Source organism: Ciconia boyciana, chromosome 3 (assembly GCF_034638445.1).
Source record: "Ciconia boyciana chromosome 3, ASM3463844v1, whole genome shotgun sequence".
Lineage (NCBI taxonomy): Eukaryota > Metazoa > Chordata > Aves > Ciconiiformes > Ciconiidae > Ciconia > Ciconia boyciana.
In genome coordinates this window covers 30,737,947-30,761,123 of record NC_132936.1, presented here as the reverse complement: position 1 = coordinate 30,761,123, position 23,177 = coordinate 30,737,947, and the positions used below count along the sequence as shown (strand labels likewise).

Here is a 23,177-nt window from a genome sequence, read left to right as displayed (position 1 = left end):
GAGTAAGACCTTGTGCTTGGCCTTGTTGAACTTCATGAGGTTTACATGGACCCACTTCTCAAGCTTGTCAGGGTCCCTCTGGATGGCATCCCTTCCTTCAAGTGTATCAACTGCACCACTCAGCTTGGTGTCATGTGCAAATTTGTTGAGGGTGCACTCGATCCCACTGTCTATGTAATTGGTGAAGGTACTAAATAGTATTGGTCTCAGTACAGACCTGTGAGGGACACCACTTGTTACTGATCTCTATTTGGACATTGAGCTATTTACTATAACTCTTTGGACAGAGCCATCCAGCCAGTTCCTTATGCATCTCACAGTCCATCCATCAAACCCATATCTCTCCAATTTACCAATTTAGCATTTTGTGGGGGACTGTATCAAAGGCCTTACAGAAGTCAAGGTAGATGACATCTGTAGCTCTTCCCTTGTCCACTGATGCAGTCACTCAATTGTAGAGGGCCACTGGATTAGTCAGGCATGATTTGCCCTTGGTGAAGCCATGTTGGCTGTCTCTGATCACCTCCCTGTCTTCCATATGTTTTGACATAGCTTGCAGGAAGATGTGTTCCATAATCTTCCCAGACACAGAGGTGAAGCTAATTAGTTCATCTGTGTCACATTTGATTGGTTACAAATTGAGAGTTTAGGAGGAAGGTAAAGAAGGAATAATGGAAGTGATGGTAAAGAGAGGCTCAGATGAATTCAGGGGAGAGGAGGAGAGCCATGGGTGGAAATTTGAGAAGAACATCTCGGAGTGACGTACCAGAGGTACATACTAGTAGCACTGGAAGAACATCAGAGAGAAACTCATTTTCACCTTTTGCAGGTGAAAGCTGGTGGAGTCAGATAGCTGTCTGAGGAACAAAGACTGCATTAAACTTCCAGAGAATAAAAGAAGAAAGATGTTTGTGGGAGGAAAGAGGAGAGAGAAGAATGAATATTAGGAGCCTCTGTGGTGACTGGAAGTGTATGTCTTTGGAGCTTTGTAGTATGTGTTGGTGCCCTAAATTCAAAGCTTTGCATGTATTGAAAGCGAGCTCTCATTTTACTACTTCAGATCATCCAATAGCCTCTAGCTTACAAGGAATAAATTCATCACTGAGTCCTGTGGCTTTTCAGGCCATTAGTTGATTTGATTGAATGCAGTAGACAACATAAACGCTTACTGTAGAATGGGCCATTGTTGCTTGTATTGTATAGCTAACAGGCTGACCTAAACTTCACTGAACATCTTGCCATTTCTCATCAAGATCCTGTCAAATAAAGAGGCAGGTGAGTGATGGGCACAGTGTATCTCAGGGTTCAGTCTAGAATTCCTGTTGCTTTGACTGAACCACTAAGGAAAAAACAATTCCGCTGCATCTTGAATATTGCATTTTTTTCTGTAGAAACACCTATATCTTTGGTGGAGGCAAAGATACTTTCTGAAAATTTGGTAAGAAATACGGGTGGCTGAAAAGACCAGTTTCTTCTATTTTTCTGCCATAAGACACCTGAAAGCAAAAAATGTCTCTTTCTGAAATTTGTTCTGCTCTGGTATAATAATCTGTATTACTGCTTTTGTCAAGCTTTGGCATTTTTCCTGAGCCCACCAATAGGCTTTCCTAATTGATGGAAAGTCACTTCAGAACTCTTAAGATTCAGAGTAGATTGCAGTTCTGGTTGGCATGCTGAAAAAATGGCTTTGGCTCAGGGCAGCTCTTGCCAGTGTGTGTAAATAACTGATGGAGGGGAGTGAAAAAGATGGAGGCAGACTCTTGTCAGTGGTATACAGTGACAGGACAAGAGGTAGTGGGCAAAAGCTGAAATACATGTAATTCAATTTTAAGACTAAGAAAAAGCTTTTTTTTAATGTGAAGGTGGTCAGGTGCTGGAACACATTGCCCACAGAGGTTGTGGAGTCTCCCTCTCTGGAGATACTCAAAACCAAAGTAGACATAGACCTGAGAAACCTCTCGTTGACCCTGTTTTGAGCAGGGGTGACTAGATGAGCCTCAGAGACTTTTTCCAACATCAACCATTCAGGTATTCTTAAGACTCTTCCTTGTTATTTGACTCCTTAAAACCTATAAGGTAGAACATAAGGCAGGTGATCCCAATAAACTTCACTGCAATGTGAGAAATAAAAAGGGAGTTTTCAAGCAGGTGAGAACCAAATAATTTAATACTTAACTCATCATGTAGAGCTGGAGGAGCTTATTAAAATTAGTTTTTCTGGGTACCATTCATGACTGTAGCTTGCAAGTTTTAAATTTGACTTTAAGCAGGTAGTAAAATACAAAACCCTTGATATAATTTATATTGTATATTTTCATTACCCTATCCTTTTATTTGTGTCTGTATGGAAAGCTCTTAAATCTGTGGAGAGATGCATGGAAAGTCAACAGATAATACTTACTAAAGCTGATCTATATGTGTTGGAGGACTTATGCACATGTCACAACCAAAGCACCGTGGGGGATTTATATTATTAAAATGAATAATTTTTAAAGATGTTATAAATTATTCTACTGTTTAATAGAAGCTTTTATTATTTAAAATTAAAATATCATTCCAACAGCCTGTCAGATAACTTTCAACTAAATGATTTTCAACAAATAATAACATTTTCGCCCCCCCCCTCCCCCCCCAGTTCTTCTCACAACTGATTGTAAAGTATAGAACAGAAAGAGTGGGATATGATTATTGCTGTTTCTGATGGGTTGTCTTCTCATTGCTGTTTGTAAAAGTTACGAAAACAAGTATGCAATTATGGTATGAAAGGATAAGATGCCATTTGCTTAATTGTGTAATAGAAGTCAAATGTTTTCATAGTTAATCTGGAAATAATGATATGCCTTATTTAGGGGTTTAATTTTTGTAATTTTGCAATTTTTTCATAAATGCCAAAATTCTTATAAGAAAGGCCTTTTAAAAGCTTCAGCTTCAAAATTTACAACTATGTGTGAATAAAGATAGTGATTTTGTTTGTCCTTAAGAGAAAATGTAAAAGACAATTTCCAGTTTATTTTCTTTCTGGCGCTTAGCGCGATTCCTGCCTTTTTTCTTTAATTTTATGAGTTTAGCAATGATAAAATTGTTTCAGATGCCCAAAGTAACTTTTACTTAAGGCTTTTAGATTAATATTTGTTTTAGACTAAATATGTCTTTTAGACTTACTCAGTTTTTAAAAAAATTCTGAATATATTCCTAGCGAATACAGCAGAGAAGCTTACAGAGAATAGCAAACTTTCATGCTTAAAGAGATTTTTATTAATATGTTTAATATGTTAGTTTTTATATATGTAACTTGCATTTTTAGATTGCTTTTATGAAACTTGGCATTATTTAAACATCAAATATTGGCAAATAAGTTTAAAAAAGTTTATATCATTTCTGAATGATTTAGGAATAAACACGAAGTTGCATACAGAACATCTGCCATATTTACTTTTTTCTGTGTAGAAGGTACATGCAAACTTCAGCTGTATTTTTCTTTCACTGTTAGAACTTTTTATCTGAGTTTAATAGTTGGTAAAAGAACAGAAAGAAGTTGAGCAGTGACTATCTTTATGTGGTCTTATAAAAGCATGTATTACTTTTTTTTTTTTTTGGTTGCTTGAGGATCCTAGAAATCATCTTGTTTTTTCTAATGTAGTAAATGAAATGGTCATTTTGAAAAAGACAGTTTGCTTGGGTTTTTGCCTTTTGATCAGATAACTTACAAGAATATCAGCTATAGTAGCTTTATTGATAATCCACAGTTAAAAACCTCTGCTCTATATTCTGTGCTTTTAATACTCCCAACACCTCTTTACCTTGTTTAAATAACAGTTCTCATTAAGACAGAATGTTGTCTTGACTCTTAAAACGGGGCCTTGAGATAGACACTCCTGTATATTTTTTCACATTTAATGAGGGCACCAGCAACTTCTTAATAATACAAATAAGAGTACAGTAAAACTATGTTATTGTCTCCCTTTGCATTAATACTGACCTTTGCATCTCAGTTGGTAAGCTGGCGTGAAGCCAGCGTAGGACTGGCTAATTGCGTAGTGTAGATAATTTCTGTGTTTCAGTGATCTCCATCTGACATATAGTGTTCCCTGTGGCTATACAGAATAGTTTTGATAACTTAAAGGCAGTTATGAAACTCATTAGGGAAAAGAAGGGAATGGAACATTTTTTGTTTGCTTCTCTGCACCTCCGTTACACCCATAACAGTTGGACCAGTTAAGAATTGAACCCCATTCTCCTAACATGAAGTGAAAGGCTCTCCATTTAATGAGCTTTCCAAGCTACAAATGGAGCATAGACAAGGTACTACGTACTACTTTGTAGTAGTTCATTGGTAGTAATTTATTCAGAACTTCATAAATGAAGTCAACAAAACAATGAGCAGCTGCAAAACAATTAACATCTAAAATACTTGTTCTGATCTATTGGGACAGAGTGTTCTGCTATGTCCAGTGTCAGTAATTTGGAGATACTTAATTTGTAATAGAAGCTTCCACTTTTACAGATTGACTGCTTAGGAGAAAAGTAGACAAAGCACTGAGTAGTGGCTGCACTGTTATTCCATGTTATTCAGTGGGAATTGCCTCTAGATACCAAATTGATGCTACCATGTATAGCAAAAGCAGATATGTTTGTTGTGCTTAAACACAGATTAACAAAATGTATTTATTTGTAACCATATTTGCAAAAATGTGTTTTGGGTGCTATAACTGATAAATGAGTCCTGAAGTGTGATTTTTGTCATAGTCACTTTAAGAATGCCTGAATGCCTTTTGCTAGTTACAGCTATTTTTCTTCCCATGAAAAACATACAGTAACCTGATTTTTTTAATCCTTATTGCTAAAATACTCAGGACTTTCAAGTGATAAAGTTCCTTAGTAACACCCATTTCATTTCATGTGACATGGAAATCATACCCCACAAACCAATCACACAGAACCTTAAAAATTTCAAATAAAATAGTGTTTGTTTTAAAGGGGCCAAGTTTGCCTTTTGTGTGGCAAGCAATACCTGTGCCTTATAGAATAAACTACCTAAATGATTCTCCACTGGACGACCTATTTATTATTTAAGAACAATTCCCTATTAGAACTATTAAGCTATATTTGAATGGTTTAATGCCCGGAATCAATATCAATCAAAACAGGTAAGAGCTGGTATAGTTAATGTTCCGTATTGTCTGTTGTCCTGCAAAATAGTTGCAAATACATGTTGAATTTCATTCTGTCTTCAGTGAAAGTAACAAGAATGTGTACCTTTTAAAGCCCATAGAGCCGCCTTTTATTGCAGCTAATGAGGAAATTTTCTCTGCAAACTTTGAAATCATTAGCAGATTGTTATCTTTGAATTTTTAGAACCTTATCATCATACTCATGTTGTAAATAAAAATGTATATTTACCTAATTAATGAAGTTAGAATGTTTACAATCAGATGTAGTGTAGATTTTGGTTCAAGTTTTCTCTTCTGTGTTATCAATAACAGGTCTTCACAAGACCATAGTAAAAAGAGAAAGAACATAATGAGAAGAGAATTATTGTATCATTTGACCTTTGTGTCAAATGTTGTGCCTTTGACAGACCTATTGTGCCTTTGACCACCTCCTACATTCTTTCTTAAAAGTATACTGAATGCTACCTGGTGCATTTCATCCCAAACACTGAAGTACCTACTTAGTAGTTTCACACATATGAAAAGATATCTTTCTAATCCTAAAGCTTAAAGAAACTTACGTTCCACACTTCATAATGTGTGGCGGTGTTCCAGCTTAAAGAAGATCCACAGATGATTCTGTCAGCACTAACTAAACCACGTGGTTGTCCAAGTGGATAAATCCTGTGATTTAGAATAAGTCATTTTGCTTTTGATCAAATAAATTGTGGGAGAAGAACCTGAATGTAACTTTTATTCGTAGCACAGTCTGATACAATTGGCAGAAAAAAAGCTATGCACAGAAAAAGATTCTTGATTTTTTTTTTAATAGTTGAAATAGTTGGAACTGATTGGACTAAGTTGTTGATTCTCATTCTTCCACCATGTTGACTCTTTCTTTTCTTTTTTTTAGATGCACGTGTACAGCAGGGTGGACAGGGCCAGACTGCAGTGAAGATATAAATGAATGTGATTCTGAACCGTGCTTGAATGGAGCCACCTGTTACGAATCTGTTAAGCAGGGAGAGTTTGTATGCGTTTGTCCTCCATTTTATAGTGGTGACTTTTGCCATCAGCGCTTCAGTCCCTGTGAGCTGCCTTACAATCCATGCATAAACAATTCAACCTGCTTGGCACAAGTTGATGGAAATCCAATGTGCATTTGCAAAACAGGTAAGAACTGATATAGTTAATCTTTTCTGTTGTGCTGCAGAAAAGTGGCAAATATATGTTGAATTTAATGCTATTTTCAGTGAAAGTAACAATGTATACCTTTCAAAGCACATAAAACCTTCATGAATTACAGCAGGTCTATCAGTTATGTTAAAAGACTGGTAAGGTAGCTGTCAGTTTGCCTACTATTAATTTCTTATATTACAGTACTTATAAAATCTATGGCTGTTCAGATTCCAGTACTCAGAATTACTTTTTCTGAGTCAATTGTTAAAACAACATAGAGATAGACATGCACCTGGCCAGCAGAGCTGACAGACTGAATTGACAAAACAGACAGGCAGAAACAGACAAAATACATGCAAATTGTTAAAAGTACAAAAATTGGAGCAAGTTGGAAATGGTTCCTTTTCCTGCTGAGCTGTCAGGAAGGCCTGGCACATCAGGGGAGTAATCTTCCCCTGCCTAATGGATAGAGCGGATTGCTCTCTGTATGCACAACAAGCAAAATCACAACAGGTGCTGACAGCTTTCCTGGGCCATGGCTTAAAAGACACAATCTCTCCCTCGATGTACAAGAACTACTAAAGTGGAACGGAGCAACAGTTGAACTGTGCAGAACATCACTATTCAATTCTGCATAGGCATTGAAGAATACATTAACTAATTAAAACTACAGTGAAAATGTAAGTAGGGAGAGTACAGTTACTGAATTTGGAATTTAGGCAGGATTTTGAAGTCATCACTTTTATACCTATAAATGGTAGAGGTGTAGGGATGTCCTAGGGACCAAGGATAGCAAATATATTAATTGCAGTCTTACACAACAATAATATTACTCATTGTTGACTGAGCTGCAAAGATGTGGAGATAATACATAGAAGTCGGAGTATTTATAGCTTGAGTTTTTTACTATTAAGGTAAAGGTTACCACAAGTTGCTGAGTTAAAAAAAAGTTAGTGGGAAGGTATGCAAGTTGGTTATTGAAGCAGCTTTTAGAAAAGCTGCTTTTTAAAAACAGCTTTTAATACAATGTATTGATTTTGAAACCTTTTTCAGAAATGATCTGTAGAGAGACATGAACTACATCTGTAGTTCAAGTAGTTTCTTAACATTCCTCAGAAAACTCGTCTTTTCAAGACATTTTTGTGCACAGTTTCTCAAGAATCCAAAAAACTTGCAGCCAAGACTCTCAGGGAACTTTGACAAAATCTTCAAGGATTCTTGAAGCTTGCAGCTAGGAATCTTCAGGGAACTAGCAGGGGAGTTACATGAACCAGTAACATGCATTGCATACAAATCTTGGAAACTGGAAAATATCTCGGTATTGAGAAGGGGTAAAAGGCATAATTCATGAAATGGGTTAATCACAGAATCACAGAATCGTATAGGTTGGAAAAGACCTTTAAGATCAAGTCCAACTGTAAACCTAACACTGCCAAGTCCACCACTACACCATGTCCTTAAGCACCTCATCCAAACATCTTTTAAATACCTCCAGGGATGTGGTATTTAATGTGGATGTGGTATTACCACCCAGGGTGGTAATTTGGTGACTCAACCACTTCCCTGGGCAGCCTGTTCCAATGCTTGATAACCCTTTCAGTGAAGTAAAATTTCCTAATATCCAGTCTAAACCTCCCCTGGTGCAACTTGAGGCCATTTCCTCTCGTCCTATCACTTGTTGCCTGGGAGAAGGAACTGATCCCCACCTCTCTACAATGTCCTTTCAGGTAGTTGTAGAGAACAATAAGGTCTCCCCTCAGCCCCCTTTTCTCCAGGCTAAACCACCCCAGTTCCCTCAGCTGCTCCTCATAAGACTTATACTCTAGACCCTTCACCAGCTTCGTTGCCCTTCTTTGGACACGCTCCAGCACCTCAATGTCTCCCCTGTAGTGAGGGGCCCAAAACTGAACACAGTATTCGAGGTGCGGCCTCACTAGTGCCGAGTACAGGGGCATGATCACTTCCCTAGTCCTGCAGGCCACACTATTTGATAAAAGCCAGGATGTCATTGGCCTTCTTGGCCACCTGGGCACGCTGCTGGCACACATTCAGCTGGCTATCGACCAACACCCCCAGGTCCTTTTCTGCCTGGCAGCTTTCCAGCCACTTCCCCAAGCCTGTAGCATTGCATGGGGTTGTTGTGGCCCAAGTGCAGGACCTGGCACTTAGCCTTGTTGAACCCCGTACAACTGGCCCCAGCCCATCGATCCAGCCTGTCCAGGTCCCTCTGTGGAGTCTTCCTACCCTCAAGCAGATCAACACTCCTGCACAACTTGGTGTCATCTGCAAACTTACTGAGGGTGCCCTCAATCCCCTCGTCCAGATCATTGATAAAAATATTAAACGGAACTGGCCCCAACATAGAGCCCTGGGGAACACCGCTTGTGACCGGCCGCCAACTGGAGTAAACTCTATTTACCACCACTCTTTGGGCCTGGCCATGCAGCCAGTTCTTTACCCAGCAAAGAGTACACCCTTCCAAGCCATGAGCAGCCAGTTTCTCCAGGAGAATGCTGTGGGAAACAGTGTCAAAGGCTTTACTGAAGTCTAGATAGACAACATCCACAGCCTTCCCCTCATCCACTAGGCGGGTCACCTTGTCGTAGAAGGAGATCAGGTTGGTCAAGCCTTTCCTAAACCCATGCTGGCTGGGTTTGATCCCCTGGTTATCCTCTCCATGCCGTGTGATGGCACTCAGGATGATCTGCTCCATCAGCTTTCCCAATACCGAGGTCAGGCTGACAGGCCTGTAGTTCCCTGGGTCCTCCTTCCAGTCCTTCTTGTAGTTGGCTGTCACATTTGCTAATCTCCGGTCAACTGGGACCTCCCCAGTTAGCCAGGACTGCTGGTAAATGATGGAAAGGGGCTTGGTAAGCACTTCTGCCAGTTCCTTCAGTACTCTCGGGTGGATCTCATCAGGCCCCAGAGACTTGTGAATGTCTAAGTGGTGCAGCAGGTCACTAACCATTTCCCCCTGGATTATGGGGGCTCCATTCTGGTCCCCATCCCTATCTTCCACCTCTGGGGGCTGGGTACCCAGAGAACAATTGGCCCTACTATTAAAGACAGAGGCAAAGAAGGCATTAAGTACCTCAGCCTTTTCCTCATCCTTGGCTACTGTGTTCCTCCCCCATCTACTGGGGGCTGGAGATTCTCCTTAGCTCTCCTTTTGCTGCTAATGTATTTGAAGAAGTATTTTTAGTTGTCTTTTATAGCAGTAGCCAGATTAAGCTCTAGCTCAGCTTTAGCCCTTCTAATTTTCTCCCTGCACAGCCTCGCTACACCTTTGTAGTCCTCCTGAGTTGCCTGCTCCTTCTTCCAGAGGTCGTAGACTCTCCTCTTTCCTGAATTCTAGCCAAAGCTCTCTAGTCAGACAGGCTGGTCGTCTTCCCCACCAGCTCGTCTTTCGTCACCTGGGGACAGCCTGCTCTTGTGCCTTTAGGACTTCCTCCCTGAAGAATGTCCAGCCTTCCTGGACTCCTTTGCCCTTTAGGGCTGCCTCCCGAGGGACTCTGTCGACCAGTCTCCTAAACAGGCCAAAGTCTGCCCTCCGGAAGTCTAAGGTGGCAGTTTTGCTAACCCCCCTCACCGCTTCTCCATGTATCAAAAACTCTATCATTTCATGATCACTCTGCCCAAGATGGCCTCCAACCATCACATGGCTCACAAGTCCTTCTCTGTTTGTGAACAAAAGGTCCAGCGGGGCACGTTCCCTAGTTGGCTCACTCACCAGCTGTGTCAGGAAGTTATCTGCCACACACTCCAGGAACCTCCTAGACTGTTTCCTCTCTGCTGTATTGTGTTTCCAGCAGACATCCGGTAGGTTGAAGTCCCCCACAAGAACAAGGGCTGGCAATCGTGAGGCTTCTCCCAGCTGCTTATAGAATAGTTCATCTGCCTCATCATCCTGGTTGGGTGGTCTGTAACAGACTCCCACCACAATATCTGCCTTGTTGGCCTTCCCCCTGATTCTTACCCATAGACACTCAACCCTATCGCTACCATCATTAAGCTCTAAACTATCCAGACACTCCCTAACATACTTGGCTAATCATTGATGTTAGGAAAAATGTAACTATGTATTCAGGACTCTTACCAAAAAAGGAGAGACAGCAAAATACAGAAATTTAATTGAAAGCAGTTTATGGCAATCTCTTTTCTGCAGTTGTCATCTTTTCTTTTATTCTTCTATTTCTGTCTACCATGTGCCTCCCTTTCTCTCCTAATAAACCTGTCACGATTACAGGTCTGATCACAAAGGGCAATCACACTGACTTGGTACAAAATGGCATGTTGATTAAACAACTTGCCAGTGGTTAACAGTCCAGTCATTAGACGGTATGAATCTGGTTTAGCAAGAGTTGCAAAATGTAGCTGTGCTTGCCAAGTTCTAAAGATTATCTTTAGAAAACCATATCTGAGATGGGCACAATAGGACCACAAATCATGGTATTGACACATTGACATGGTATTGTGGTACTTACTTAGAAGAAAAAGAGAATATCCACTGACTACAGGGAGCTCGGATTGGGATGCCATACTATGGCAGAGAAGACAAAAGCTGATAGAGTATACATTGGGCAGAGTCAAACTTGATGTAAGATGTTAGCCGAGGACATAATTATTACAGCAAATTGGTAGGGAGATAATGAAGTTATGACTGGTAGTAGTATGAAGCAAAACTACGCTTCTTTGTTCTTGTATGTATGTTAGGAAGTTACAGTTGTCTGTTTTTGCTTTAAAGATTTTTAAAATTCTATAAATAATGTAAATGTAGAACTTCCTTTTGAAGTGTCTGCACTAGCTGTAGAGGTTTGCTTCCTGCAAGGAGATGGATTATAACATTCGTAACACTAAACTGGGCTCTCATATTGTAGATTATGGAACAGTGTTAGACCACGAGTTTAACTTAAGTTTCCACACAAGCAGGTTAATCAGTTTAAAAAATTGTGATCTCTACAGCTGTATGCTGGTATATGCATGGTTGCAAGAATGTTGTAGCATAGGCCATTATTGCAAAAGTTTAGGAATCACTGCAATAGAGCAAGTTTCCCAAGAAGTGTACGGAAAACACCTCTTCTTATATACTTTGCCAGTAATTGATAAGCAAGGGTTTGATCAAGGCAACTGGGAGGAGATGGCTTTTTGAGCTATTGGGCATATACCCAGCATCGGATCCTGCCATTATTTTCTCCTGCAATGCTACATACTAAATGCAAATGAAACAGAGGAGGAAAGGACAACTTCGGCAAATAGCAGATTGTTTTATTGCTTAATTTATCAACATGTTTTTCTGTTCTTAAAGAATTCTCTTCTTGGAATTAATCTTAATAATGGAAATGAAAATTTAGTGTAACAGAAGAGAAAGGTAGGAAACATGAGCAAAGCTGTAGAATATAAATAATGTTGAAATATTTGTAGTTGAGCCTGGGCAACTGTTCATAAATTCCCCGGAAGGTCTACATGCAGAGGATCCAAAGAGCAATTCAACTGCATACATAAGTGAACTAGAGGGTAAATAAGCTAGAGAATGAACGTTAGACCATGCTGTTCTAGATAATGCCAAGAACAAAAGTGTTAGTTTCGTAAAGGCAACCTGAAGGGAAGACAGGACAGTTTGGTTAAAATAGTGCAGCTTTCTGCGAACAATTGTGTTCCAAGAAAGAAGAAATTACTGAAAAAGATATATTCAAAATGAAGGCAAACTATGAGAGGACATGCAGCTACAGAGTGCAAGGTCAGCTCTCTGGCTGGGACTGTTGAACAACAACAGGCCTACTTAATGATGAAATGGGAGACAAAAGGTAACAGTTACCACGGTGAAATGTGAAACCTGGGGAAATACAGGCGCATAAATATTACAGAGAACTAACAAGACAATAATTTGCCAACAAACCATGGGCCAGAAAACATTTAGTGTTTTCTAATAAAAGCCTTTTTTTAACAGTGATTTATTCTTCTGCAAGAATTATTAGTAGATACATCTAGAAGCTAAAGCAAGGCAAGGTTAGGAACAGCAGATGTAGTTGTTGCTGAAATAAAGACAGGAAGGGAAGGACAAGGTTGTTGAATTCAGAGGATTTTAGAATTCCTGTTTCTTATTATAGAAGGTAGATATTTATCTCTTTCTGTAAAATTGGATGTAGATCTTCCTTCACTAGTCCAAGTAATACCCTCAGCTCAGGATGCTTATGCAGTCTCCTTATTACAATAGAAACAATATTCTGCTTACCTTTAGTTTTGTGATGGGAAAGTTCTCAGGAAACATATATGTAAATACATTATATATTGCATATATAGAGAGTGTTCATACCAAAGCTTTAGCTACCCCACTCAAAAATACAGGTTATTTGGTCAGCATTTGTGTTACTTCAATGGCATTTTAATGAGTTAGGAAACTCAGAAGGGAAACTAAATCGATGAAATAATGTATTTATTATTGAAACAAATGTACCAGAAAGTCTGGATTAATTTGACCAGATGTAGGCGTCCACAGCGTTAAAGGAGAAGCTGCTGCCCAAGGATACACACACCATTCAGGGAGTTGCACACATACTACCTGAGACTTTAACTGCTAGGACCGGAGTCCCTTCACAGCAGGGAGCTCCATTGAGCCAATGGGTGCCCCTTTTCAACTCCTCGTTCACACACACACTCACTTTTGGGCACTTCCTCTCCTCTCAGGCTCTACCCTAGGTTTCCTGAAGCAGAGTCTCTGATACAATGTACGCCAGAAAAATTTATTGATTGGTATAGGGGTGAAAACAGCTTGAGTGGGTGCCTCTGGAGAGGGACCCTGAACAAAGAAATCCCTGGACAATTATACCCTTATAGTTTAAGTTCCCCTCCCCTCACGAGACAGTTCGGACCAATAGTAATATTAGGGTCTGGGGTCTTCGTGTTCTTCACTGGGTCCTTTCATTGTCTCTAGGCGGGCTGTTTCTTCTCTTCTCTCTAAGGTTGTAACTTCAGCTGAGATTGTAGCCTCCTTATCTTTCCGGTTTGCACTGGTTTCGGGGGGCCTTCCTTCATGTAGCTAAGTAAAAGTTCAGTATATGGTCAGTGAATTTGGGTGAAAGTTCACAGCTTGCAGCCTAAGGCTTCAACAAGCCTTGCTACTAGTGCTATGTATTGGATACTGTTTGGGCTAGAAAGTGACTATACAGCAATAGTATTACATTGAAGACGTATATGTACAGGTATACACAGTATACATTGAGGAGGTCCCGCTGTACTCCATTTACAGTCAATGAAGAGAAAGAGGCAGTTTTCTGAGGTAATTCATTTCACCCAAAAGCAGACATACAAAGCCAAATGGCTAATGCTACAGAAATATTTACATCAGTCTGCTGACTATATAGGCAGCTTAGGACAATTTGTTCAGATAGTAGATAGGCTGAATTTCTTAACAGTTGCCTGGATTGTTATTTCTGTAGAGATTTTTTTTTTTTTAATCTGGGAATCACACAGTTATAGAGAGCAGTAAAACAAAAGAATGGAGAGCAGCGATTTGTGTCATTATAGCACACAAATAGTCAAAAGCTTTGTCATCTTATTTGTGCTCATTGTGTCTTTGAAGATAGAAAGCTAGAAGCTGAGAAGCTGAAAAACTGGTTTATGCAGGAGGAATTGCATGGGTCATAAGGTTACAACCACCAGTTTTAGGGTGTAGGGAAATTACATGTCTTGTTTCAGGGAAAGGTGTCAGTGAGATGTGACGAGAGTACTGTGTCATCTCTGAGGAGAAACACTACCTACACATTGTACTGGAATTAACTGTCCTTTTTTTTCTTTATCGTCCAAGTACTCTTTCCAAAAGCAAGACTTTCTACTTCCTTTCTAGATGCTTCAAGGTAATTTGTGAAGTCCTTGTTCTAAACAGTTCTTTCCACGACTTTCTCACCCCTTGTATCAGACTACTGTCAATAACTGTTTCCTGTGACACCTTTTTTAATACCCTTTGTCCTAGCATGCTAATGATTATTTTTATTTGGTCTATAGCATCTTTGGTCTTTAGCATAGAAGTTTGAACTGAGACTAAATATTTTTCAGCCCATGTCTCAAATAAGACTAAGTGAAAATTATCATAATGCACAAAATCTATAATATCAAGCAGAACTACTAAGTAGATGTTAAATAACAGAAGTTACATAAATTTGAGATTGCCGTTGTCAGATTTCTGAGACCTTCAGTGCCAGTTTCTTTTTCAGACATATGCATACATAATTCACAAGGGGAAATAGCCTTTTTACCATGTCTAACATTTCACAAACCTTTGATTTTTGGTATGTGTACCTACCTGTGTTATACTGAATAACGTAAATACCTGTACTGTTGATTATGGGGCTGTTGTGATATCTCTGCTGCTTGCAAACATTGGTTCATAAATGGTTCACAGTAAGGAGACAAATATAATCCATGATACTGTGCTGAAGACAGTAGAGAGCTTATGGGAAAGGATCTCGGTGGTCCTCTGTGTTACTTGCAGACGTAAATTCTGCTATATTTATCTGCAATGGAATAAGGAGGTGAAAATGACCATAACTATAACAGCAGATGTGTAGCTCTACACTCAGCATATTCCTGCACTTCGCAGCTCACAGAATTCCCATAGACAGAGTTGAGACATACAGTGGCCATTTCACATATTTCAGAGAAAAAGAAGGACAATAGGATCTGTCCCATCTTAAGTAATAGCATTTAGTGCTTCATCCATTGACAGAAAAACTGCTACAGGATGTTGGAATTTCTGTAAACTAAAATGAACATATAATTCTGCCTGCACATAAATTGCAAGCAAATTTGAGCATACTGTCACACCCACTAGTGCTAATGTTGAGTATGACAAAACCTAGGGCTTGAGGTTAGGTGAGCTGCTTTTGTGACGTTCTCCATAGAACACAGGTATTTTTAGACCTCATATTATTAATGTCACTTTCATGCTACTTGAACTGTGAAAAGTATACAGAAATAAAAGTAAATTGTCTAACACAAAGAATTGCAATGATTTTCAGTTGTTTTTCATCTCCATTAACTTCTGAAAGTCTTGAAATTCCTATCTGTTACTATGAAAACTGTGAACGTTTCTGAGATACATTTAACTTCCTCAAAAAACCTATACATTTTCACTAAGATGACAAATAAATGTTTTAAATGAAGTACTGTCTCCCTATGATTAAAAAAAAAAAAAAGGAAAAAACTGGATAAGTAATACCAATGAGATTCTGTTTACATCTTCAGTTCTCTAATGTGGCAGGAAAAATACTGTAAAATATGTTTGACCAATAAAAAACATTCGTTTTTATTTTACAGACTTTACAATGACATTTGTCTACCCTTTAATTGGCCACCTGAAAAAAAAAAAGGCCACGTTTCTTGAATTCAATATTGGAAATTTTGAGCAGGTATCTAATGGAATTCTGTATTCACAAGTGACAATGTGTGTGATTTGCTCTTCACCATTGATAGATGCATCTTTTCGTTTAGAAGTTCAGAATGGTTTGACGTGAGTTCAGAAAACTTCCAGGTTTTGCACATAAAAAGCACTAAGGTGAAAAATTGCATTTTTAATGTGTCACTCGGGTTTGACATGTGGAAAAGCTACCTTGTGGAGTATATGGCTGGAGAGCTACAACAAATCATTTACATGTGCTATTGATTTACGGTTTGGATCTTAAGTTTGACTGATGGGCAGTAGCAAAGGCAGCAAGTAGTTGCATCTAAATGTGCATATTACTTTCCTACACATAGTACTAAATATTGCTACAGTAACAATACATTACAGCACCATGCATATTTTCAGGCTTTCCAGTAATGTACCACTTTACAAAATAGTTTGCTTGAAATAAAAATTACTGTTTTATAACTCCAACAAATTAGTTGTATTCACAGTATAAACTACAAATTAAGCATTAAAGTTTTGTTGGCTGCATTAAGTGAATGCCTTTTAACATACTGTAAATTTCTTTGCAACTGCAAAATGTTTATTTCAGTAGTATATCTGCCATGTTAAAAATTTTAAGTCATTGTCTTTTTTCTTTCCTCTTGCAACACATGAAGTAATTGGAAACATGTCTACATTACTGTAAAAATTTCATCCATACATTAATTTTTATTTAATTATTCCAGAAGATCACAGCTATGTGTGGCAGCACATAGTTTATACAAAATAACCTAATGTATTACATTACCGTTTAAATGTTGTGCTTGACTATCGTGCAAAATACAAGAACGACGTGAATCCATGCATGTTAGACCCATGAGGTATCTCATAGCTTCAAAAAGCACTATGCAAAGAAACTACTCAGGTAATTCTTTCCTTAAACCAGTTCCACTTAAGTATGAGCATTTTCAGTATTTTTTTGGATCTGAAAGTAGGATGATTGTTGTCTATCCAAGTATATTAATAAAATAAACATTTTACAAATACTTTAATCCTAACATTGTAGTATATGTTTTGAGGTTTGACCTTTCCTGTTTGTATGAGTGATGTGCACAGTATTAACACTTCTTTATTTTCGTAATTCACTCTGAGAACATACATCAGGAGTGAATTAAAATTGGCCTATTAGCATATGCTTTTGTTGAAACATCCTTTGTACAAGCTTCATAAATTATAAATATACTGCAGCACAGACATGCAGAAATTATGAATGAAATAAAGTTAAATAACACTGCTAATATTTTTCAGGTCCTTTTTAGCAGATTTGAGTGTTTCTGATTAACTGTTTTAGTTGAAAGCAGAAGTTTTTGCTGAAGTCTCCTGTAAAAATTGCTAGCAAGGTTAAAAATTCCTTAGAAAAAGTCACTGCATGTGTTCAAAAGTTTTCATTGTGGATCAAAAAAAAGTCATCTAAATAGTTCTATGTAATTTTTAACAGTATATGACGTTAAGAAAAAAATAATTGACTTTTATAAAAAAGGACTGAACTAATGGCAGTTAAAAAAAGACAATATTCAATAGTAAATTGAACAGATAGATTGCTTATTTCATAATGAAGTAGATAGCCAGTAATATCTTTTCATGAAAATGCCTATTTTCCCTACAAATGGAGAAAAATACCAAGGTAGCATGTGTGCTGTATGTTTACTTATTTTGTGTCTTTTCAAGGTAGCTATGTTTTGCTATGGGCTGGAAAAATGTGTACTACTGCAATCAAAAATGTGTCTAAATGGTGCTTTATGTATCCACTTCAGTACTATTTACTTCAAAAAGACTGTAAAACATCCATAACCAAGTGGGGGCGACAGACAGAAGCAGAATGATGAATACCCTCCGTTTTCCTTCTTACGTATTTTAATCTGACAACTGTGGTTTTGGTTGTTTGTTTTTTTTAAAGATGCTTGCTCAGATGTTGTATAGTATCACAAAAGAATAGAAAGCTATTCCATATAAGTTCTGTTAGTATTTTTTTAAGTTTTACTTTGTTAGCCTCACACCCTTTTCTGATTACCTTATAAAGCTAAAAACTGTCTATATATGATCTTTGAGTTATTTATAATATGACACAAGTTTACTTTCTTTTTCGGTATACTACTTTTCAGTGAAGTCCCATTTCCTCTGCCCATTGACATAGCCTTCTACTCTGTAACAAAACTTAGTTTCAAAAAAATCAAACATTACAAATAAATGAGAAGTCACAGATGAGGAAGTTGGCTACAAATGGTCCTGTGGTCCTGGTCTCTCATTCGCTGTGCCCTCCAGTTTCTTAATCAAACCAGAGTTAGAGAAACATGTTATCATCTCTTTTGCTCTTATTCAGTGGCACTGGGGTGGCATGTGTCAAAAGAACAACAACTGATTATTTTTGTGTGTGTGTGTGTCAGTGACTGCTGTCTACTTGATGTAACCAGGTCTAGTACTGGACATTGAACTAGCATGCCACAGCCCAAATTATAGTCCTTTTACCTTTCTTTTTTCTTTAATCAGACTTCAGGCAAATATAGGTGAAGGCTCATGTTGCAGTATTAAAATGCAGATTACACACGCTACAGATAGAAAAAGTATTTGGATTGTTCACTCTGGTTCTGGCCCATTTGCAAATAATAAACTAAACCATTCAAAATATAATAAGGCTGCCTGTGCTGAGGGAACTACTTCAAAGCAGTACAATGGGACAGAGAATTTTTGTCCCCTGTAATGGCAATTCTTCTACAAAGTTTTTGTGAAATGTCATACAAATAGGAAGTAAATGAGGGTAACACTTCACACAAGATACTTCTGAAAAAAGGAATAACATCATAAGAGTATAAGTGACTATAATTGAAGGGTTAGTTTGAGATGCATTCCAGGCTTTATTTTCCAGCTTTGTAGCAGACACTGCTGTGAAACCTTCAGCAAATATTCAGGACTCATTTCAGTGAGGTCTAGCCAGGAAAATTTTTGAACAGAAAAAATCCCTGTTAAGAAGAAATACCAACTGCTTTGATGTGGGCTGGTGTTTAGATCATACATTGGAGTGCCAGTAGAGATTTCTCTCTACAGTCTTCCCTACAACTCTGACTAAGCCACTTAATTTTGCCAGTACTCATTTTCTCTAGATAAAAATAAGCCATACTATTCTAACTGTGATCTTTCATTATTTCCCCACTTTCATGAAGTACTTTGAAAATCACAAATACATAATATAACAATAAAAGTCATTACTATCCTTATTTCAATATCTAAAACATACTGATAACAATTTTTAGTTTTAATAGAGAATCCAGTAAAGCCTTCACCATATTTATAATAATACACACTGAATTTCAGTGGCTGTTTTTATAGTTGTTTTAATGTAATTTTGATATCTAAATGGTGTTCAAAAGCACTTTGGTGGACACCATAAATGTTCTTTAGTCAGTCTGTTACCAGGGGTCATGTGTGTTATAGTCACTATGGTGCAAATAGTTTGTTCATTGTAATGGTTTCATTACTACATCAGTTGGAACATATATATTCAATTTGTGCAAAATTCAGCTAAGTAGCTATAGTTTATCCACTGTATATATTTTTAACACAACTGTGTATTTAGTAGAACATTTATTTACGTGAACATTGTAAGATGTAGTATGCTGTCTAAGGGCAAAAGTAGTATTCTTACATCACTAAAAAATCTCTTATTTCTCTTTAGCACATATTCTGGGACGTTTACACAGGTAAAAGTAATGTATTATGCAAGTAAGGTACTGTGCAGATAAGAACTTGGTCACATTTTTTCTTCCTTTAAATATTAAAACCAATTAAATGTTTTTTCTCATTGCTTTGAATAAATGTGATCTCCCTAACTTCCATTATGCTCCGTAATATATTAATTATTGAATTAGCTTTTAGTTTCTGATGTTGTCCCACACTCCTCAAGAAAGCCTCTTCAGTCCTTTAAAACGGGTTACATTTCCCCAGTATATTTAGCCAGGTGCTCCATCCAAATCTGTTCTCTCTGGTTCATTAAAGTATGTTAAGACTTCTTACACTCTCTGGAAATGAACTCATTGAAGCTAGGGAACAAAAATAATTGGAGAAAGTTCTTTTAGGATTGCATCCACTTGCTGCCCCTATCTTGGAGTCAGAGAGCAGTGAGGGCTGACTGCTCCAGAAGCGAAGGTAGGTCAGGAGTCTTATTAAGGCTGCCAGGACAGGGACCTCACTGTCAAGTGTCCTGCCTGACAGGCGGGCAGGGCAGGGCCAGTGACGGTGCCCAGGATCAGCATAGTATGCCAGGTCGCCAGTCAAGTCTACAGGGAATGGGGCAGGTCCAAGGTCAAGCCAGGAAGCTAGTCTGAAGGCCAAAGTGAGCATCCAGATTAACTGGTACATGGCTAGGCATGTGCATGGCTGCAACACAGGTCAGTCAGATACCAAGAGCAAAGAGCCTCAGCTTAGATGCTCACAAGAGAAGGGGTAGTCACCACTGATGCTTCTCTCAGCTCGCTCTTGAACAGCTTCAAAGGCAGCTGAGGTTTCTCAGGCCTGCCGCTTGCATTGTCTAAGTTGGTCCTGAGCTCAGACAGCCAAACCTGCAAGAGGATCCATGACCCTTATATTCATGTTATGTAGTAGAATTCACTCATTCGCAGTTAATATAATCTGTGTTTCAGGATTTGAAGGTACTTACTGTGAAGTTAACAGTGATGAGTGCATCTCCCATCCATGCCAGAATGAAGGTCTCTGTGTGGATGGGGTTAACCATTACAGGTGAGGAAAATTATTTGAATGACAGATATTCATTATGATACATGGATGTTTATCATCTAGCTATTCTTTTGGTACTTTGCCTGTACTATGTTTGCTGTCATTCAGTGATGTAGTATGTCTTTTGATGTAATATGTCTTTTGTTGTGATGCATTTGACACTGTTACATTACACTCAAAATCTTATTGTGGGCAAAAAGACATAAATATACACCATACATGTGGACCCAAGAATCTATTGTAGGGCTAATTAAAATCTTCATATATCTAATAAAAATATAATGAGCAATTGTTGTTAGTCCAGCTACAATAATACTAATAGTCTAAGTTGAAATTAATAGAAAACAGCTTCACGAACAAGGTAGTTATAATTGTTATATAAGAAGTCTTGCAATTATCTAGCTCTTGTGTCTGTTGTTATGATTGCCCTCACAATGTGTATCCGGGTCCTGTGATCAGTGATTTCAGTCTTCATCAGGAACTGGCAGTGTTACTGCAAGTCACCAGCATCTGGAAGTCTTTGCCAGGAGAAGTGTGATGTTTATGGTGGGAGTTTTCTCATCTTCAGTTTCAGGCCTGCTTGGAGCTATTTTTGTACGTTTCCTTGTCACGGTCTACTTCTTTTGCACTGTTTACTAGCTTCTCCGGCCCACAAGGACACAAAAGGCTATTGTTTGTAACACCGTGATTATCCCACTGTGTCGCACCCTCACTGTAGGTGCTATTCCCAGAACTGAAGCTAAAGCGTGAGAGGCAGCAGACAGTTGGCTGCAGGGCAGGTGTCAAAACAAGTGAAAACCAGCTCAGGCTAAGGCAAGTTCTGAGCCTTTGAAGAGTGGGGTCAGCACAAAGCCTGTGGCCTTCAGCTAATAACGGCAAAAATCTTACTTCCTGGGCTGCAGTCACTGTACTTGTAAAGCTTTTTGAAGTACAGCACTTTGTAATTATAAGAAAAAAACAAATTTAATTTTGGAACCACCTAATTCATACCTCTCAAAGTCTGCCACATTTTTCTGGAATCTTTTTATATTAAACTAAAAAGTAATATAGTGACATCCTTTTTGCTAGGTGCTCCTGCCAGCATGGCTTTACTGGGACACTATGTGAAGTGGAGATTAATGAATGCTTATCAAGACCCTGCAAAAACAATGGAACTTGCTTGGATCTCATAAACAGGTTAGTTACTACTAAATAAAAAGCAATTCCCTCATTTCCTTATGTATAAAGTCTGCTTGCTGCCTTGAGGTTTGGATGGGACCTTCAGCATATGACAAGGATTCTGTATTAAAATGAGGTAGGCAAATATTAGTGACTCGGCTATTTGTTTCTTATGTGGCCTGAGAGGAAAATAGAAGGGAAACGGTCTTCAGCACAATTTGTTCTTTTCCTCCTTACCTTTTTTTCTTCTTTTTTTAATTTGGAATGAGAGTGAAGTAGTGGAAAATTGATCTTCAGTTACATTGCTACATCTCTGTTTTCAGCTTCCAACAATGACCTTTTCTAATGCAAATATTTTAGTAAAGTTAAGTGTAAGCGAGAGAAAAATTTTTATCTTCCGTTTGTTCCACAACACTCCACAGTTTTCAGAGACTTGTGTCAAAAGAACATTAGCCCTTGAGTCATTCCTTATACCTTCAGCTAAAATGATTGTGCACAATTTTTCTACTAATTTAAAAAAGAGTAAATTGCTCTACTTGCTTCAGAAACATGGAAGTGAGAAAAGTCTGTTAATTATTTTAATACGAATGATGATTAGGGACACCAGCTTGACATCAGGACATACATATAGCTTCAGAATATTGGAAGATCATGTAGTTTACTTCTGTTGACTTACCTGATTTTTCCTTTTCTGAAGATTCATCTGTAGTTGTGCACCTGGATACTATGGGTCTCTGTGTGAGATGGATGTAAATGAGTGTGAAACTTTGCCTTGCTTGCATGGAGGAAGCTGCATCAACAGGCTTGGAGGCTATCAGTGTTTCTGTCCCCCTGGATTCACAGGTATGGTCCACTCTCTACCACAGTGGAGAAGGCTATTTCACAGGTTTTACATGTTTTTAATTTTATAGCAAATGCCTCAATGGAATCAAGGAAGAGTACACAGGATCATCTGCTTATTGGAGGATAAATCAATATTATTTCAAATAGAACTTTTATCCAATTCTTCCTAAGTAGCTCAAGATACGATATTTACATTGAGGCTTGATTTATGATTTCTTTAGTCACCCATACATTCAGCTGAAACACATCAAAAGAGAGATTGTATAGTGTGAAAATAAATGTTTTCTGAACCCAGCCAAGAAAAAAAGTATTACCGTAGATAAAGAGTAAATTTTACAAACATAATAAAATGCTACCTTGTCATTTGAGTTTGCACAGAACCGTAGTAACACTTTGACTTTGCTGATCTGTTGGACTGACACTGTTGCCTTTAGTGTTAATCTTTACATTTTTACAGAACTAATGACAAAATACTTAATGGGTAGACATGTAGTGAAATTTCTCTAAGATGATGTTGACTTTTATTTAAATGCTCTATATGCTGCAGAGCAAGTAGTTCATACTTAATTTTTTGATACATCCAGCTTAAGCAACCTGAAAACACATGGGGTCATATGACTGCAGAAATGTTTATTAGTTGTCTGCCTCAAGTTGTATCATTTCTGCATTCTTTCTGC

At 38.2% G+C, this 23,177-nt stretch overlaps 1 protein-coding gene across 1 annotated transcript in view; it reads left to right on the top strand.

Moving 5' to 3' along the window:
- EYS (eyes shut homolog) overlaps positions 1 to 23,177 on the top strand; it is a 944,771-nt gene that overhangs the window by 380,306 nt on the left and 541,288 nt on the right. The window contains 4 exon segments of the mRNA XM_072855247.1: positions 6,064 to 6,323; positions 20,406 to 20,502; positions 21,568 to 21,675; positions 22,355 to 22,500. Of these exon segments, the coding sequence (XP_072711348.1) occupies positions 6,064 to 6,323; positions 20,406 to 20,502; positions 21,568 to 21,675; positions 22,355 to 22,500 (611 nt within the window).